General features: G+C 41.8%; 1 protein-coding gene across 2 annotated transcripts in view; it reads left to right on the top strand.

The window, feature by feature from the left end:
- Nucleotides 1-20489, top strand: part of LOC137780881 (clathrin coat assembly protein AP180) — a 45095-nt gene that overhangs the window by 23388 nt on the left and 1218 nt on the right. Inside the window, exons 6-27 of one of the 2 annotated variants that reach the window (XM_068569208.1) lie at nt 140-251; nt 870-976; nt 1062-1103; nt 4989-5050; nt 6054-6066; nt 6300-6484; nt 6601-6695; nt 7598-7612; nt 7860-8072; nt 9748-9825; nt 11703-11945; nt 13195-13278; nt 13591-13659; nt 13965-14075; nt 15120-15191; nt 16011-16211; nt 18195-18392; nt 18481-18499; nt 19018-19108; nt 19458-19538; nt 19719-19853; nt 19941-20029. In XM_068569208.1, coding sequence (XP_068425309.1) covers nt 140-251; nt 870-976; nt 1062-1103; nt 4989-5050; nt 6054-6066; nt 6300-6484; nt 6601-6695; nt 7598-7612; nt 7860-8072; nt 9748-9825; nt 11703-11945; nt 13195-13278; nt 13591-13659; nt 13965-14075; nt 15120-15191; nt 16011-16211; nt 18195-18392; nt 18481-18499; nt 19018-19108; nt 19458-19538; nt 19719-19853; nt 19941-20021 — 2307 coding nt within the window. In that variant the 3' untranslated portion in view covers nt 20022-20029. Of the gene's footprint in view, nt 1-139; nt 252-869; nt 977-1061; nt 1104-4988; nt 5051-5373; nt 6023-6053; nt 6067-6299; nt 6485-6600; nt 6696-7597; nt 7613-7859; nt 8073-9747; nt 9826-11702; nt 11946-13194; nt 13279-13590; nt 13660-13964; nt 14076-15119; nt 15192-16010; nt 16212-18194; nt 18393-18480; nt 18500-19017; nt 19109-19457; nt 19539-19718; nt 19854-19940; nt 20030-20489 lie in introns of those variants that run through there. The other variant, XM_068569210.1, reaches the window with a different exon arrangement.

Below are 20489 nucleotides of genomic sequence, written 5' to 3' on the forward strand. Positions count from 1 at the left end.
CTGAAATTGTATAGTCCCTTCATTTGAATACAGCTTCAGCAAGTTTATTGTCACCTGTAGAGCTATTTTATGTTCCATCTGTTCATCTTCAAAATCCTAATCACGCCGCCCTTCCTGTCTTTTTTGTTTCTGTCCGTAGGTGCATGCACCAGAACTGAACAATATGGTGATCAATGCCTGCTTTCTCCTACTCTTCAAAGATCTGATAAAGTTATATGCCTGCTACAATGACGGCATCATAAACCTTCTAGGTAAGCGATCAATCCTCTCTCGGGCTGGAAACTTCTCAGGCCAAATGATGCCTGCGTTCTATAGTTGCTAAAATAGACTATTTGTACATAGGAGGAGTGAAAGGAGGAAAAGTATATCAAATTAAGCAGTCTATTAGTATCGGTATCAAATTTAAGGGTACAGATATTATCACTGGTATTATTATTTAAGATATTCCTTTATTAGTCCCGCCGTGGAAACATTTACAAATAATCACTTAACAAAAGTGATTTATTTTATTTTCAACAAATACTGTGAATAAAACATCAATGTGTCGTACAATATTATATTTCAACGTACCTAACCTCTCAGTTGTACTTAGCTCCAGGACATTTATTGAAGTATTGACAAAGTTATTTTCATAAACAGCTGATGTGGAATCAACTCAAAATGACCTACAGTGTGTGTGAAAACAATGCAACTCTATGGATCAGGCTTCAGCTAAACACACAATACGTGTTTGTAGGATTAATCCGATGTTGTTTTTGGACATTTCACAAAATTTGTTTGACAGAAAGAACAAACATTGAATATCCGCAGATGTATGCTTTTGTTTCAAAAACATAAAGACTCACATTTGACATTTCTCTGTTATCCAGAAAAGTTTTTCCAGATGAAGAGAAGCCAGTGTAAAGACGGGCTGGAGATCTACAAAAGATTCCTGACACGAATGACTCGGGTTTCAGAATTCTTCAAAATTGCTGAGGTAGCCCATATTACTCAACAGCAGCTATACATCTTGTACGGCTTTGCAACCCTTGCACTGAAATGTCACTTTCTTATTTTTACAGCAAGTGGGAATAGACAAAAATGACATCCCTGAACTCACTCAGGTAAGATTGACCCAGGCTTTTCCTCCCGTTTATTTATTTTCAATTCATTGTTATTCCTGGATCCTTTCAGTTTTTTAAGGCTACATACTGACAGAGCATGTTGTGCATGTCCTGTGAATGTCTAAAGCTGCCATCAGTTTTTTTCTCCTGCCATGTTCACCATTATTGATTATAATATCCGTGACTATTCACTATCGGCCACACTATGTTGTATGAAGGAGACTTATCCAAACTGTGCCCCATGCGCTCTTACTTTCTCTGTGCAACCAATGAGCTGTGGTTGTTCAGTGATTGACGGCCCCTGTGCCCTCCTCTTTTCACTTCTAGAAGTGCCGATTGATCATTCAGACTGAGAGTGTGAGTAGCGAGCTTTGGGAAGTAAACAGCTGAGGGCAAGGCCAACATTTTGAACTCACTTTGAGTGCACTGAATTGAAGCACACTGCACAGCGAGTGCATAGCCAGCAGACAAACATCGGGCGCTCTGATGAAGTCAGACGATGTGACTGGAAGAGACGATTGGATAAGCTGCGATATGCTGAACGATGGTGCTGAGGCGGCTGTTTTCCGCTACTAAATCTCTGAGCCAAACATAGTTTTAGTTCAACAACTGTCACGGCAGAGCACATTGTTATCTTCAAGATGTGCTAAAGACTTTACAGAACAGCCATAGAGTCACTGTAAAGGTTATTTAAAAAAAAAAAAAAAAATGTTATTCCTGAATTGTGGGTCATATAAAACTAATCCCCAGAATGAGAAACCTAATTTCTCCTGTTGATTCCTGAATTAGTCCCAGGTGTTAAAACTGTGTTCTGTTGTGCTATAAGTAAGGTCTATAGAAAGGTGCCATGGCAGTATGGATGACATGCATGAAAAGCATGCTGTAGTAGTGTCTGGTTAAACCCAGGCTTGTGGGCCACAGAGAGCTAACAGTTAGCAGCATGCCTGATCGAACATACTGTAATGTATGACACTTGCATTGTCGAGTACTTGAAATAGAAACTGATGTGCGATGTCCTGAACCGATTAAATTCATCAATTCATGTCAATGGATTTTGGTAAAGCCTTGTGAACTATCTTGAGTTGCCATATTAGTTTGAGTCAAAGCTAAGGTGCCTGCATTGTGTTGGCAGACGGATTTGAGGCCAAAGTTTAGATATGGTTTCAACATTTTGGTAAACATGCTTATGTGTTTTCTTACCAATAATCAGCTGAGAAGATTGATACCATTCATGTGTATGTACGTACGCTAAATATATGAAGCTAGAGCCAACAGGTGATTAACCTAGCTTAGCATAAACACCGGAAACAGAGGGAAGCAGCTAACTTGGTTCTGTCAAAGCTCAAACTAAATTTAGAAAGGACTATTTGTGGTTTTCTGGGGAGTTAAGTGCTGGACTTCTTCTCAACTGATCTAGTGAGTTCAAGTCTTAATGGTATCGTAAACTAAGCGAATCCACTGCGGCAAGTAGCTTCATATTAACTCTACAGATATGAGAAGGGTATATAACATTATGTTAATCTCAGCAAAAAAAGGAAATAAGTACAACACTTTGACAACTTGACAATACATTTCATCAAGATACTTGAAGATACTTACTATTTTCTGTTAGCTCTGTGTTCTTTTACATCAGTCAACAAAGTTCCCAAAAGCATACTAACAACAGATAATACAACCCCCACAGATGCCCTCTAAACGTGTTGCGTTCAGCTGAACATTTGCATTAAAGTCAACAGAATGGTTACAAAAGAGGTTTCTTTAAAAAGGCTTCTTAAAAGTTAAAGTCTGTTGTAATGTCTTGCAGCTACATCACATTCTGATGTAGTGTCTGCCTGTGAATCTTGTAATTTCTGCCTCTTTCGTGCATTTTTTAAATGTATTTTATTAACTTTATCAATATTTGTTGAAAGTGCCCTTGAAGTCTTTTTTTTATTACAGTTTTCTTCTTCTCACAGTCCTGCCTCGGTTTTTTAACACTGTAAATGGCTACATTTTTCCATTTAAATCTATTCTGCTATAAAGGTATGTCATGATATCAACATGTTAGTTGAATTATTGCTGAAAACTAAAGTGGTGTTTAGAGTTAACACCAAAATTGTACAAAATCTCTCCCTAATAGCCTGATAAACAGTAGGTTGGTGACCCTATCTTAACGATGCCACCATTTTTCTTACTAAGCATTGTGCACCAGTGTTTCAAGTAACACTCTGCTGGAAATGGAGCAGGATGTCATCGTTTATCTTCGCAGCCTAACCTTCATATCTTAGAAACCCATCTTAAAAAAATTTGATACTGCACGGGCGATTAACTTCGAGTAATGTGTCCGGGAGAGCAAACTCCATCAATCTCTCAGATCCGTCAAACCACAGTAAATCAATCTCATTCTCAGCCACCACTTTCTACTCGTATCCCTCCAGAGGAGTTACATCAGCACAATCAAGACAGAAGAATGTTACCGTCCAACTGGCGTTGTGAAAGGGTGATGTCCTGTCCACCTGCGTAAGCAGATGTAGGAAACACTTTGCAAATGATCGGCAAGTCTGTTACAATAAATCATATTCTAGACATATGCCTGAAGACCTGTTGCTTGACGCATCCACAGGGAGATGATTCAGCAACGCACAGTATATAAAGTATTGGCATCTACAGATGAGAACTTCACCTGCACTCGTCTTCCAAGTTCCAGTAATCGAGCGGTTATATCCGTCCTTTGTCTGCAGAACAGCCTTCTTGGTTCTTGCCAGAGAGGACAGACACATTGAAGTCTCTGGATGATAAATGGTCTACCCATCCTATTCAGTGCCAAGACAAAAAAAAAGAGATCAGCCTCTCTGCATCGTTAGTCTCTCAATGTTTTAGGGATAATATACTAGACAGCTTTGCAAGATCCAGGAAATGGAGCAGGGTACAAAGGAAAGTAAATTAGGGATTTATTTGACTGTCTGATTTAGCTTTGACCTCTCTCAATAAGCTTTAGGATGTTAAACTATCCTCTTTACTGCATGTCGGGAGGTGATAATGTGTCATTTAGCCTGGTTGAGCATGTGGCTTTACATCGTGACTGACTAGAACATTGTTCTCTCTGAAAGCGGAGCTTTGTTACTCTTTTGTACCCCGTTTACTCCCCCAATTGAATTTTGGATACTCAATGCTACGGACACATTTGGTTGGTTCTTAAAAAATATTGATGTCCAACAGGCCTGGTCTGGGCTTCTGAAGGTGTGTTTATGTTGCCATTCATCGCAGAAGACAAGATGTAGAACAGTTAAACAACACGCAAGAGTTCACAGGTGGTGAAGAAAGCATTTGCAATATTGTGCAGGTTAAAAAAACAAAAAAACATGCACTTTTATTAATCCCATTGGGGAAATTCTTCTCTGCATTTGACCCATCCTTGATTAAGGAGCATTGGGCTGCCCTGTGAGGCGCCGGGGAGCAGCAAGGGGTTAAGTGTCCTGCTCAGAGACACCGGTATAGAAATATCCAGATATCGAACTGTTGAATTTAAGCCCAAAGTCAAACTGTCAAATCAAAATTTCGAACGCATCAGTTATTTTTGTACTGTGAACAATCTTGCATCAAGTTTTGCGATTTGAAAGCAGTTGTTGTCACTCATCACACTTAGCATGTGGTTTTCAGTAGCATCTGGAAAACAGTTGAAGACATCAAGCATGCTAAAAATAACCATGGCTCTGAACTTAGAGAGACTTGGAGAATAGAGTCAATGTCTATGAGTCAGTGCTGCCCAGTCGATGTTAACTAGATTATTCTGACAAAACTGCACAAGGAAGATGATTATCTGTGCACCAATTGTTGTCAGTCCTCTCTGACCGTTCCCAACTCTCACGATCCTCGATGTATCACCCTCTCTTTATTATCCGACAGGCCCCAGAAAGCCTTCTGGAGTCCCTGGAGACCCACCTCAACACGCTAGAGGGGAAGAAGCCGTAAGTACCTCAATATATAGCTCAATATATATATATATATATATATATATATATATATATATATATATATATATATATATATATATATATATTTGAATTGTTTACCAGCAGGAACACAGAGCTGAAGCTTCAATAATCCCGTAATTATACAGTTTAATCCTTCTTTCCAAGCTGAAAGACATGTCTGTACTGATTCGGGCATCTGGGTTTGTTGACTCTTTCGTCTTTGTGTTCCTGCCGTAACTGCTCTATTTCCATTATTTTCTTTCTCCGCCCACGTTATTTCTCTAACCTGCCATTTCCTCTTTCTTTCTTCAACTCAGAGAGGACAAGTAAGTATTCTCTGTCGATGAGAAAAGGACCTAAATAGTATTCATAGCATTCATACCATTGTATGTACTGATAAATACTTTTTTGTTCTCCAGTTTTCAGTGAGTCTATAGAAGTGACACCCGAGCAAGCGACTGACATTTGTATTGTTGTGAACAATACATTTTGCTCAAGAAGCTTTTTCTATAGAAAACACTTTTTTCTTTTTATCCTGTTCCTCGCATGTGTGACCTTTTTAATAATTTGCATCACTGTTGCCATAAACATGTCGCAAATGGCAACAATAAGCCTCGCCTTTAAGTTGACGGCAATAAGATCATATTCATCTTTGTAATAATTTTACTACACAATCGGCCCTTTAAAAAATAAAATATGAAGCTTCCAACGCATGCCATTCTGACACATTTAGCTCCTGCTTCCTGTCTGCAATGTTGAAAAGCGAAGCTTTGTTTTTAGAGGAGCAGAGGCCAGGATGCTATTGCTCAGCAGTGCGCCGTGGCTCCATTAATTGCAGATGTGTACTGAATGTGATCGCTTTGAAATGCTAACCGCCTGAAAAACAACAAAGTGATCGTTAAGTTGTCACTTTGCCTCCAATCTCAGCAACAGCCATTATGCTTCAGCATGTACATCATTAAACTCTTGAACTCATGTGCTGTCATTGTTTTTGCAGGTCGCCCACTAAGGTAAGCCATGTTTCACAATAATCATGATGTAGCACCTCTGAATGGCAGTCTTTACTTAAGTGTCACACTTTTAAATGTCAAAGCACAGCTATTGAGATCTCTGTAAGTAAGTAAGAATAATTTGACTCCTTAGGAAGGGATTTATTGTGAATTCATGTGTTGAAAAGCTGTTGAATTACATCAGCTTACATAACCATGTTGGGCACCATGTGAACGAGGGTCTTTCTTTGCAGCAGGATGCAACGGCCAACAACAGCTCGCCGGCGCCGCCCCCGGCTGCTGCCGCTGTTGCGCCGGCCAGGCGTGCTCCTCCCACTCCCGGCGGCGGGCCCCCTGCTCGCCCCGGGCCACCTGCCAAACCTCCTCCGCCCTCTATCACCCCCACCGCGCCAGCCCCCACTGCCACCCCAATCAGCAAGTAAGAGTCACTCAGCGATATTGCAAAGTGTTTGGACTGAGCCGCGCCTCAACTTTGCAGAAGACATGGCCTGCCTCTGTGAACAGCCCCCTTTCTTTCTCTTTCTTTGTGTTTAGTGCTCTTGATGACGGGTTCTTGTTGGATCTAGACCCCATGTCCTCCTCATCAGCAAAGGGCGCAGCAGCGACTTCCTCCATGACTGGATGGGGAGGTGAGAACGCTCAGCTCTGTCAGAACTCCACCTGTGTGGTGGGACCTTTGTTTTTACTTTAAACGTTACAAGAGAAGCCCGGCTAACGCTCAGCGGGGACATATCGACGTAAACATTTTTTATTTTGTCTACTGTAAACTGTTCCTCTCCATGATAATGTATCGGGCTGATGACATGCTGCTTAGATTCAGAAGAAACACTGAGTTACTACTGTAGGTATGAAGCCAGTTACCCGGATAACAGCTTCTTCTAGATATATCGACTAAAACTTTAATGTATTTCCCCCCCAAAAATGGCATCCTTAAATTCCATCAAATGTTGTGTTTTGTTCACTACAAACCATTTTACTTGACATTAAGACCATTTTCCAAAGGTGAAAAAACGAGGTCCCTGCAGAGCCATTTTCATATCACAGTGAAATTATTGGACACTTTAAAAGAGTCTGGAGGAAGCTCAAATCCAAAACGTATGCTTTGGAAAATGGTTAGCAGTAGTATCAATCACAACTTGGAGTAAATGAGCTGAAACAATCTGACTGGGGTCTTTTGGAACGACTCCAGAGTAGAGTAAAGAAGTGCTATCCTCGTTGATGCTTTTTATTAGACATGAGTGGTGATTATTAGTGGTTTAAATAAGAGAGCTTTTTTCAATATAAAGCTGTTGTTGCTCTTTGGCCAGCTCTTTGTGTAGCCCCACATCTCCACTGACAGCCTGAAGATGGCCGCAGTCAAACTAAAATAAATGAAGCTCTATTGGGCTTTACCACCGGTCCATGTCTGCTTTTTTGCCCCCTGACTCGTCCTCTATAAAATTGGCTGCTTGCAAATTTAAATATGTAAAAATTGTATCAAGTCATTTCCATAGTTTAAAATCATGTATTCTCTTTCACCTGTCTCTTGCAGATCTCTTGGCTGAGGGTGAGTACTCTGTTTCACTCTGACTGATAGATTTTCACCTGACTTTCTCCCTGGCCTTCTCGTTGTCTTTGCTTCAAGCTCTTCTCACCTTTAGCACCTGCTAAGCCTGCCTCTCTTTTTCTTCTTCATTTTTTTTTTCACACCGCTGTCTTCCTCCTCATCTCCCCTTTCTTCCCATCCTATTTTCTCTCTTTTGGGGGTTGTGACCCGGTCGTGGCGTTTGGATTACTGGGGTTTATCCACATAGCAACTCCGTCTGCCACTGACGAAGCCGCTGAAGCTCTCCTAGCGCAGGGAGAGTCTGATGCCGCTGATGTAGCGGCCGCAGCTCCTGCACCTCCCGCGCCAAAAGCCCCCGCCGCTACCGCTGCGCCTGCCGCTACCGCTGCCGCCGCACCGGCGCCCACCTCGCTGCCCGTCTCAGCTCCCACCTCAGCCGCTGACATGGACTTTTTCGGAGGTCAGTCTGGTCCAAGACAGAATGTAGACTCAGCATGGAAGCAGGCAGGCTTCCATGCCGAGTATCCCGGATAAAGAAAGCACCTTTTTTTATTTAGTTATCTACAGATTAGTGTACATTTGTATGAAGTTAGTATTTAGAGGATTAGGGTTAGATTATCACTCCCTAAACTTTGCATTGTAACCACTGATATATTGCAACATGTTAAGACCGTAAAACGTTGACAGGCTTTTGTCCCATCAGATTACACATTTATGAGATGTATGCAACTTAAAGATCCTGCTAGAAATGAGTATGAAAATGTGCATTATAACATTTTAGTAAGCAGAAGGCACCATAGCCTATCGTGTGCATCTCAAGTATTACACCATTATATGTGAGCCACAATACTGAACGTCTGATTACGAAACACAAACTGTTGTCTGATGGACTTTCCAGAAAGTTTAAAGGCTCTTCTTAACGTAAATGTTGTCTGCTACAAGATAAAAAAATCAAAAATGTTAAAAGTGTTTCTTAAACTGCGTGTAGTCATACAGTACATGACATTTTTCCTTTTTCAAAATGCACACAATTATATAAAGTATAAAAAGTAAAAAGTATTTTAAAGGAACTATCTACGAATATATACCAAAGGAGGTCCCCTTTTTTATGAGGCAGTGGACCTGTGTTTTTTATCTAGTTACTAAAGTCTTTAAGGAGTCTGGAAATATCTTCAGAACCGCAACAAGTGTTTTTGCGTGCTTCTTTTTAAAGACAGCTGGGTTGGTGTTTTTCAGCTGTGACTCACATAAAATGGTCTTCCTCACTGCTTTTCTAATGTTTTTACACCATGCTTTGTTGCAACCATGTACACTAACTAACCTGCTGACATGCCGACAAGCACGGCATTGAGAGCACAGAAAACTGTGCATCATTTGTGGCACATCCCAAAAATATGAGCCTGAATTGTAGATTACTTGCTTTTCTCTGGGATTCTTTCGAGGCCGCACATATAATTGCAAAAAAGAAAACCAACCCGCTAATGAGTTTTAACATTAACACGTTTCAAGTATTCACCCGAGCGTTTTGTCATAATCTCGTGCGCCTCAATAAACCCACTGCAATGTAATTAATCTGCTATTATGACATGGTATTTTAGGGATTTGTAGCGTTTTTCTTTTTTTTTTTTTATTCATCACCCTTAATGATTCTCCCCTAATGGCCTACTAACATTTTCATTAATATGTCAAGAAGATGAGTAGCTGGATTTGGCCTTATAATGTTACCCTCAACCCCATCATTCGAGAAGTATCCGCTAAAAAGAGACAATTGAGTTTGTCAGAGACACTTTGCCTTGTCCATCCCTGAACTTCACATTTCCCCCTCTTGTCACAGAGTACAAACAACTTGTGACAACTTGCCTCATTTCACAAACCCGCATAGGTGGTGCACTCACTGAATGCAGCATTATGCAGCCCTTCAAAACGACCACGTGACTGATGCTCCAATCAGATCATCCGCTGCAGTGACCTGGGCTGCATATTTCTTGTATTCTCTGCTTTTTCCTGATGCTGACCTCTCATTTCTGTTTTCCTGTTCATTCCATCTGTTTACTCATCTTTTGTTCTTTACATCCATGTGTCTGTCGGGTGTTATGTTTTTTGCGTTCCCGCTGTTTCCGTCTGCAATACCCTAGATGCGTTTGCACCCTCCCCAGGAGACGGTCCTGCCGCCGTGGCCGCGGGCCCCGCTGCCGATGCGTTTGGTGGATCTGGTGGGTGACAAACCGGCCTCTTGTGCAAGTGTGTGTGTGTGTGTGTGAATGTGAAAGCTGTTGCTTGTATTATATCACAGCTGCTTCTGCTTCCAGAGGAGACAGTAGAGCAAACCATCAGGGGCCTACTGTCTCATCCCCAATCCTGCTTTAATGCCCCAGTCATAAACCCTCTCCTCCCTCATCTCAAATACTCTTCTTCCTCCTAATATTCAACCAATGAATACCGCAGTAAAAAGCACAGTGCAGCAATTAACTGTACTGTAGTCCAGTATGGATACCATTTGTTTTCGATACCTTAACCCTGATACCTGATACTAATGATTATATTAATCATTGTTGAGCCTTTTTTCTTTTTCTTCTCTTTTTTTAAAAACTCCATTTAGTCTCTCCCTGTGGCCTTTTTTCTTGCAAATAGCTTTTTCTTTTATGAATGAAACGCACTCCGCTGTGGTACATCTAGTTTGTACTTAACCACAGCAAACAAACAGTTGTAGATCATTTAAAATGCTTTGCCGTTTACTTCATGCTGCGCGCAGACCTGAGCTCCAGTGTTAATCGATGTACAAAATACAGACCAGGAAAACTTCTCCAAATGGTCAACTCACCTTCTCGGTGACAGTGTACACAGAGGCTCTTAAGTGATCCACGTGTCCCCTGCTTTAAATCGGTGCGGCAAAACACATTCGTACAGAAATTCATGGTCACCAGAGGATGAATCTGACATCTGACATTGGTGAGTGCCTAACTTTTCATGTTGCGCAGCCATTAGGTCAAAATTGGAATTTGACCAATCGTCTGTTTCAGGAACAAATACCTGCAAAACTAATGACATTGCATCAACCTTTGCTTTTTCTGGTTATTAGCTTTTGTTGTCACGCTAACAGCCTAAACTAGAGACGATGGACGATGGTGTGTTAGCATGTTTATTGTGAAGTCCACATGCTGACTTTAGCTCTTAGCTCGAGTTAGCTGTGGCTGTACAATGTGCTACTATGTCATGTTTTTTTGTACTGTAAACATTATTTTAACTGCGAGTGAAAACAAACACTGGATTTATTTGCTTTTAATAGAATAAATGGAAGTGATTCAATATTCTCAACGAGGAAGAATCATTGAAAATAAGAAAATAATTACTTAGAATTAATTACTTAATGACTTAGAATTAAGGAAGAAAATCAAATTAAAATAAACAAACTTTTTCAGCTAAAAATACTGCAGCTACATCACTTTCAACATGTGTTATGACTTGAGAGTTACATGTGCAATAGGCGTATACCGCATCTTAAATTTTAATGTGTAAAACTAAATTAAAAACATGGTTGTATTTACATAATTGTAAAGTAAAAAATAAACTGAAGAAAAGAAAAAAAAACTCAGTCGTTTCTGGGTAGTTGAACCAAGTAGGAAGTAGTTTCTTTAATCACTTTTATCAAGTGTAAAATCACACTCTCGTAATATGTGGTAGTTATGTCCTTTTTATTCAATCATAGAAGCCCAATGCCAACAATGTACCCGGGACACATGGATCACAGTGTGATCATTTGAAAAACTAATCTACCGAAAGTTGTACTCGACTACCATCTGTAGTCAGATATGAGTTCCTGAAGAGATGCTCACCGCTGTCTGCTGAAGTTAATGAGTGTCCGTGTGCTTGGTTTACTTTCTTTGTCTCTAACCCTGGTTTGGAGCTTCAGAGGCGTCTCGCCTCACAAATATGCTTTTTACAGTGTTTGTTGCTTTAACAAACCCTCAATCCTCCCCTTCCTCTTCCTCATCCACTCACCATCCCCTTCCCTTCTTCTCTAATCATAACACCCCACCCCCTTCCCCCCGACCCATCAATCAACTCCACCCCCCTGCTGCTCTTCCTGAAGACCCCTTTGCTACGACGGAGGGGAGTGGGGTTATGGCTCAGGAGCTGGACCTGTTCGCCATGATGCCAGCCGACACGGGGCCCCCCGTCGTCACCCCTCCCACCTCTAGTGAGGCGCCGACCATCGTCGCCCCCATCGCTGCCCCCGCTGCCCCCACCCCTTCTTCCACCACTACCACCACTACCACCACCGACACCACCACCACAGAGTCTGCAGCCGCTCCGACTCTAGATATCTTTGGTGGTAAAGTCCTCTCGCTCTCATTATGCCTCTCACTGCATTGCCCTGCATTATGACAACGATGATGATGTAGGTTTTGATCATGATGATGACTGTGTTGCTTTTGCTAGTGATGATGATGATGATGTTGATGACAGTAGTGCCATTGATCCTGCCCAGTCCCTACATTTCTGATTTGTTTGTTCTTTATTTTCCATGATATCTTTCCTTGAGATACAGATCATTTAATCAAGTTAATCAAGCAACTTGACCTCCTCTGAAAACATGTTATATTGAAAAAAAAACTCACAATGAAATTAATTGCGTATGCCATTTTACTGTCCATTAGTTATTTATTGTTTTGGGACCAAAATCTTAGTGTTAATTTGACCTCTAAAGACAAAAATGTACTTTTATTTCTTTTTCTTCTCAGAGGTTGCCCAACTTGTTTTGATTATTAACCAAACACTAACAGGCAGACTGCCAAATCTAGAGGAAAGAAAGTAGTGTTCTTCTCCTGCTTGTGACTAATGTTTTAGATACTGACCGATGAGAATGCATTATTAGCTTTTGCACCTCAGTTAAAAGGGAATATCGCTCAATGTCAGAATTAAAATGTATGCCCAGCCTGAGCTAGGATGGGATCCAGCCCCCTGCGACCTTGCACAGAATCAGAGTGCATATGACGGACGGATGGACCATGCTATGCGTTTATCCTATTCATAAACGGTTTTCAGCCAAGTTGTAGTTGAATCAACTTGGCTGTATCTCGGCAACTGTTGAATGGATTGACATTAAATGTGTGCAGATGTTCATATTCCCCAGGGGATGAACCATCTCACTTTCCATTCAGCACTGTTAGGTTGCCTTTTCTGTGACACATTCACTTCAGCCTCAGCTGTACATTGTGGTTCATGCCAATTTGCTAATGTCAGCATGCTAACAGGCTAAACTCATATGATGAACCTGGTAAATATTGCTTGCTAAACGTTAGCATTTTAGCTCAGTCACAGGTGAGCATGCTAACAGTAACATTTAGTCAAATCTCTGCTGTTCAGCCTCAGAAATTTTCATGCTCAACTTTAGCAATGTACCCTTTTAACTTTTGCACTGTTTCCTTTTGCATCGCACTGAATAGATGCACAGCAACTTGGCCCCGTTATAATAATCAAACTATCTGCTGCTTTCCCTCATCTCTCTTCTGAACTCATCATTCTGTTTGCACTGGACTTGAACACTGAACGTACATATGATTGTGTGTCCTTGTTCTTAGATATGTTTGATTCTATGCCTGAGCAAAGCCCTACCACAGAATCCAAAGCTGCTACCACTCCTAGCGTAGACCTTTTTGGTTCAGGTACAGGAGTCGATATCCATTTATCTGTGTGTGGAACCTCTATCATCTTTTCCGGTTTCCATACGTCCTCTTCTCTGTCGACTGTTTTCTTCCCCTCCTCCCACACACACGTCTTGGTTTGTCCCCCATAGTGGTATGAGATCTGTGCATGTAACCCACTCGTCAAGTCTTGGAATGTCCTTGTGGCTGCTTTCTATCCACGCTGTCTTTCTCTACCTGCCACGCTAACACTTTTCTTTGCCCCCAAACCTCCATGGTTTCTTCTTTCTTTCTTTCTCGTATTCTGCCTCTCTGCTTGCGCTGGTCAATCAGACCTCCCTGCTGTTTCACGCGGGCCTTCTCCTTTGCCCGAGCCGGCTCCGCCTGGAGACATTGTGACCGGTGAGTTGAGCTGCTTTATCTTTACTGCATCACTCTTCTTTTTTTTTTTCTTCCTCGCATGGTGTCACCACGCACATGCACACCCAGTCCTGTGCTCTGAAGAGGTGCACGCTTTCAAGGTTGGGAATACACAGCTGAGGTGCCGGGAGGCCTGCTTGGTCTCTGCATGTCCGCTCGCCTTTTAGAACGGGCATAAAAGTTCACGAGCAAAGCTGATCCCTGATCACTAATCAATGCGGTCTCATGGACTCGAGAGTAATTGAATCTTCTACTGCTTCTGTCTCTCTGCCCTTTTACCCCTTAAGACTCAATTGCGCCTCCAGCTCCTGCCGCCGGCGACGCTTCCGCCTCAGACTCCTCCCCAGAGGACTTCTCTCCTCCCAAAGCAGAGCCAGCACCTGTCATTGACCTGCTGGGTACTGTACACCTCTGAACACACATGCACACATCTCTTTACGGCAGCATGTGCCGCATGATCATTTTAGAACCGTTGTTGCATTTTATAATTTTACTTTTCTCTTCTGTGTGTTTTTTTTTCTCAGTTGGTAAAGTAAGTTTTTGAGTGAATGTATGTAGCAGTGCGGCTGATAGTGTCCAGATGTGGTGATAGACTTGTTCAGTTTAGACTATTTAGCAGATTATAATATTAGCCAATAGTTACACTTCCAAAATAAATATTAGACTGTGTGTTTGTGTGTCTCCGTTGAAGTGACTTTTTTTGCTTAAAGTTTAGCGGATTATAAACTAGAGGTGTTCGTCTTCTCGTGAGGATTCTTAGTGTGGCATGACTCCGATTAGTCCAGGTCAGCCTGTCTGTCACTCAGTCAGTCGGTCGGTCCACGACTTCGTTCCACTTCGTCCTTGAACACATCGTGAGGTTGTCGTCTTTGGACTTTTGGTGAAATATCATCATGGGATCACAGTGAAATTTGTTGCAAATATCCGGGTGAAACCTTTTTTGGACAGGCTTCCTTTTTTATTTTGGAAACAATGGGAATTATGTTGATATGTTGGGCATAACTCAGGAATAATTTTTAGAGGAAATATTATAGGAAAGCAGCTGGAAAACTTTCATCAATTCAAATAAAGGATATTGAGGCTGATGGAACAAGAAGGTGGGGTGTTAAGCCACAGGGATGATAGTAATGTTAATAATACTGATAATAATAATAAGAGAGAGAGAAAGATTATCCTCCACAGCAGCTGGGCCTTACGTGCATATTAGACGTCAACATGATAGAAAAGGTCTCATTGAGAACGGAAATCTATCTCTAACCACACTAAGCTTTAATTTTTCTTAATTTCATGTGACTTTTTTTTCCTTTTTTTTCAGTTATAGTTTTGTGTTATGAAGATAACCTTGTCTCCTACCCCCTCATTGTGTCCCAGTGGGTGGTCCAGGGCTGACCTCTCACCCCTTTCTGCCCTGCATGCTGCCTTGTGAATAACTGGACCTGCAGACTCCTTCGGCAGTCCTGTGGAGGAGACGCAGAGCTCTGCTCCTGGAGGGCCTGGGGACGATCTGATGGGAGGTGAGTCTCCTTCTGACTATGTTTAATTGAAATTATGGTTATATTAGAACGGCTGAAGGGACCGGCAAATCTTGATAAGGTGTGCACAGTTTTACAAAAGGGTTTTGGGCAGGAAGTAATGACAGAGATGCATTTTCTAAATGAATAATGACACAGACTTGGCAGGGCTGGTTACATTTCATTACACAGCAGTTCCAAAGTGGATTTGGACTCATTTGGAAATGTCTGCAGAATGTCTGTCCGAGACACATCGAGATGTCAAAGCCAATTTTTGGCCCATCTCATTTCTGTGACTGAACTACAATAGTTCACAAATGAGATTGTCATGTTTACATCTGTGTTCAAATATGTATGCATTTATGAATGTGCACCGAACATGTTTGTCAGGATGAGGGCAATCTATGATGTATCACTTTACAGTTGTATGTTACATTTCAGTCCGAATCTATTGTAAATACACTAAGCTAGATGGTTAATGCCGTGGGAAAAACAAAAACAATGCAGATTGTTTGATCTATTTTCTTCTTTTGGTCTACTTACTGTGTCCTGCTCTGATACTTTAATACATATCATGGATTCCACTTATTGTTCTTAATAAGATCTGTTGTAACTGGTTTAGTCATGTCCTAATACTATTTGCTGCTGCACTGACTGGCCTTGCCCACAGGGATAGCCAAAATTAAATTTTACTTCCAAGATGTCTCTTGTGCCATCTGTTGTCAGTAATCATATTTAATATGTGTTCCTTGTGGAATTAGGGTGAGTCAGAAAACAGTACTACATGGGATATCACAGTTCTTTCTGTTATCCCCCCCCCAGGCCTGATGTCCCCCACGCTGGCTCCCACCGCTGCCCCAGCTCTCGCTCCTGCCTTGGCTCCCATGCAGAACGAGCTCCTGGACTCGGGCTTTGATGCTTTGGGCTCCCTCACCTCTCCAGCATCTGCACCTGCTGTGGTACCAATGGTACCAGCTGCACAAGATCCCACACCGGCGCCCTCTGGTGGCTTTGATGCTTCAAGTAAGTGGTTCATAATTTTCTTTTTTCTCCCTGTTTTCATTTTGGTAATTGGTCTCATTGTCATGCCTTCTGAAATATCAGAGCATCTCAATGAGTATTTTCTTCATATTTGCACAGGTCATCTGCTTGAAGCACATCAATCTGCTCTGGCTCATTACAACTGAACTACCTTAACCATGACTTGTGACATTTTCCTGCTGAGAGCCTGACTATACTGCATGAATGACACACTGACATGTGCTGCTGCCACTGTCCTCCACTTACGTCCAACAGCTGTTTCTGCGGACTGCTTAGCTCCTCAGCGTGGTTGCCTTTCTTGCAATGTTTTTTCTTTCTAAATCTCTTCTCTGGTAATTTGTCACACTTTCACAAGTGCTGTGCTTTCTCCATCTCCTGCTCACTCCTCCACTTCTCTGCAATCTTTCTTTTTTTTCTGTCTTACTTGTTCTTTCCGTTTCACACCTTTAATCTTCTGCTTCATTTAATTTCCTACTTCACCCCTATCCACATCCCTTCCACTCTGCTGGGTCATTGCTTGCTTCTTCTAATCTGTAACCGGTGAGTTCCACCCGGCAGTGCGTTGCAGCATGTGCAGTTTGGAGATGTCTTCCCTTCTGCATCTTTGCATGTTGCAGTATGACCCCCCTTCCTCCCCGCCCTCGATTGTCTCCTGCATGAGACAAGAGCGACTGTATTGTTGTTTATTTTCCCTTAATTATTCAGAGCAGTGGCTTTCATTTTAACCACATGCCATCAAGGCCTAAGTCTGCAGTCGAGTCTGCAGGTTTTCTATATACTATATTTTTTACAAGTGGCCCATCAAACAGCATCACGTTGTATTGAAAAGCCTACAAACATAAGCACAAACACAATATAATCTGTTTTTATAACATAACATTTAAGTGGTAATTGGTGGAAAGTTCTGCGACACTGTCCATAGTTTTGTAAGAACTGTAAGAAGCTTTTTGAATTATGCTCTGTGTGAAGCCTAGTGGATAGCAACTAAAATAAATGTAGAAATTGTAAGCTAAACATACTGGATAAACAATCTAAATATAAGCTAGCTAAAAGGGCTTGATAAGCATTTGAAATAGTAGCTTAAAGTAATGGATAAATAGTTAGCTTGAAGTAATGGATTAATAGTTAGCTAAAAGTAATGTTTACATTTTTAGCTAAACGTAATAGGAAATAGTCGAGATAGAAGCTAGCTAAAAGTTCTTAATTAACAGTTGAAATGAAGCTTAAAGTAGGCTCATGATAAACAGTTAGCTAAACGTAATGGAGAAGCAGTTACAATAGTAGCTTAAAGTAGTTATCTCCGTTTATAGATCAAAATCAGAAACGGTTGAAATCTTTAGTTTCTGCTAATCCCAATCATGGTAGTTAAAATACCAACTTGAGCAAACAGACCTAAACATTGACATTTTTAATTGCACTGTATTAAGACATCATTGTTACATTTCGTTGTGTTAAACAACGTCCAGTTCAAAATGAATTCAAATGGACATATTTGGAAGGTGGCGTTATCTGTATGGGCTTTGGGGGTACAGCAGACAAAGATTGAGGGCCACTGCTTTAGTGAATACACCCCAAACAACTTTCAACCACACAATGCTTCTGTAGAGGTGAGTTGGAATGACAACCTGTGAACTCTGTGGTCTTGATGACACCTGGTTCAAAACCAGTGCTTTCTTCCAAAATCAGCCACTTTAAGTCCCTGAGATGTGACTATGTAAACTGGCTGAGCAACTGACCAAATGAGTGCAGTTGCTGTAATTACGTCCCTTTTTGAATGCTCAAATATATTTACAGTAACGTCCTGCATTGGCATGCGGTGCACAGCTTACTACTCATGCCGTCACAACTGGATTGTCCCCATTCACTGTACTTAAACTCCTTGTTCCCTTAACTAGATCAGGGATTTGCAGGTTTGTAGTCCGTGTTGTTTCTCTGACGCTTCGTCATTTCCACCCTCTCCCCAAGTGTTTGATGGATTAGGCGACTTGCTGATGCCCTCCATAACGCCCCAGAGCACCGGGGGCAGCACTACTGGAAGTACAGCAGGAAGCATGGGAACGCTTGTCGCAGCGGGAGGCATTGCCGCTACCCCCTCCGTCACCCCACCTCCAACAAAAACCGTCGGAGGGGACCTAGACTCGTCACTGGCCAACCTAATCGGAGGTAGACTGTGGCTTTGTTTGTCTGAAGCTTCGTCATTTTTGTTTCTAATTAAGTAGAAATGTGACTCTTCTTTCTTTTTTCTGTTCAGACCTTGGAGTAAAGAAAAAGTAAGTGTAACTTCTATACATTTTCTTGTGACATGTATGCATAGCTCCCACAGAGCTGCAATGTTTGGTTATGTGTGAAAAACTATATTAGATATTTAACACACACGGCCGATCAAGTTTTAATTTGAGCCCTAGTGAAATTAAACATAAACATCAGAGCTACAATAATATATAATCCCCATGTACAACCTCTAAACTCAACTCAAACAATAAATAGGATTAGGGGTTAGGGTTAGGGCTTAAATGGCTACACTAGGTGCCAAAAAACATACTTGTACATATTTTATCCCATGAGCTCATTTTTTTGGTTTGATTTTGTTGCATGATAGTCACCATATTATTAAGTATTCCACAGCTATCTGGATATTTTAAGAAGGAATATTTTGTGAGGAATGTAGTAGTTTGATTTTGTTAGGACTTCTTTGGAACAAAAAAGTCTTATCTAAACAGATGCAGTCACAAACCGACGAATATTGCAGTAGAGCCTGAATTGCATCCTGTGTTTTGAATCTCTTTAGGGACCCACAGAGTGAGAAGAAGCTGACAGGAGGGGCCAACTGGATGCCACATGTAGCTCCCACAAGCTGGGCTACACCAGGAGCCCCCATGGTAAGAACAGCACCGACACCTCCTCCCTACCGTGTTATCACACTTTATCCAAAAAGAAGCTTTGTCGCAGACAAGGGGTAGCTGTGGCTCAGGTTCGACGCCCGCCTCTGCGTGACAAAGTGTCCTTGAGCACGTCCACTGAACCCCAATTTGCTCCCGCTGGGCAGGCCAAGACCTTGCATGGAAGCTACGTCTCCATCGCTTTATGAATGGGTGACTGAGAGGCAAATTTAAAAGTGCTTTGTAAGGTCGAAAGGAGTTCTCACAAAGATAAAGATGGCGTAAGAAAAGTTGTTTCACTATTGCAACCTTTTAGAATTCACAAAAGCTCTTCTCCGTGTCCCTCTAGTCTGGAGCCGCCCCTGGAGCTCCTGGGGCTCCAGTAGCAGCTATAGTGCCACCAATAAGCGCACAGGCTGGCTTTGGCTTGGTGAGCTTCATTTTACGCACAGAAAGTTCTCTAGAATTTATTAAGTGAGCCTTTTATCAGCTTTTAATCAGCAGGATAGATCTTTGCAGTTTACATTTAAGAGCCTTATCATTGTGACGGCAGTTGATGGTGAATCTGCAACGCCCTTAAAAGTCTACTACGTTATCCCTGTGTTACCAGCCTCCTGCAGGAGGGCCTGGAGCTCCCATGATGCAACCCATGATGGGGCAGCCAATGATGGGACAGCCCATGATGAGACCTCCCTTCACTGGGGGAGCTGGAGCTGCACCCGGAGCCGCTGCACCAGGAGCACCGGTAACAAACCACCCATAGTGACGCCCTCAGTGAATAACCATGTTGTCGTGAAAAGGTGCTGCAATTTCTTGTTCCTCTTTTTCTCAGATTCCTCCAGGACCTGCAAGCCAGAGCCCCAAGAAGCCAAAGGACCCTTTGGCAGATCTCGACCTCAAAGACTTCTTATAACGCCCCAGGTGGGAGCTCTAGTATATGCAATACCGTATTGGTACAACTTCTGGACAACTTTGGTCCATTAACTTTGTTGATGTATAAATTTGGTGGATAGAAGGGTCATTGGCTACTAATCCATGTTAATTCACGGTACAGTGTGATGCATTTAGGGAGAACTATTGGCAAAAATTACATATGATATTATTAAGTATGTTTTCTTTAGTGTAGAATTACCTAATTGTTTTGTTTTAGTTACGTTAGAAGGACACATTTTTAAATCTACATTTAGAGTCGATTCGCTTCACATAACCAACCGCCATCTTTCTACAGTAGCCCAGATCAGACAAACCAAGCACTGGCTCGAGACAGGAACATTTGTGTTTTCTCGTCAGAATATTGCTTGGCACACAAGAAAAGTTTATGTTTGTCGCAGTCCTACACACTGGCCCTTTTAGGGACCGTTTTGAGTGCTTTAAACCCTTT

The sequence above is a fragment of the Clinocottus analis genome, unplaced genomic scaffold (genome assembly GCF_023055335.1).
Source record: "Clinocottus analis isolate CAN_PGR_092001 unplaced genomic scaffold, fCliAna1.0.p SCAF_9, whole genome shotgun sequence".
Taxonomy (NCBI): Eukaryota; Metazoa; Chordata; class Actinopteri; order Perciformes; family Cottidae; genus Clinocottus; species Clinocottus analis.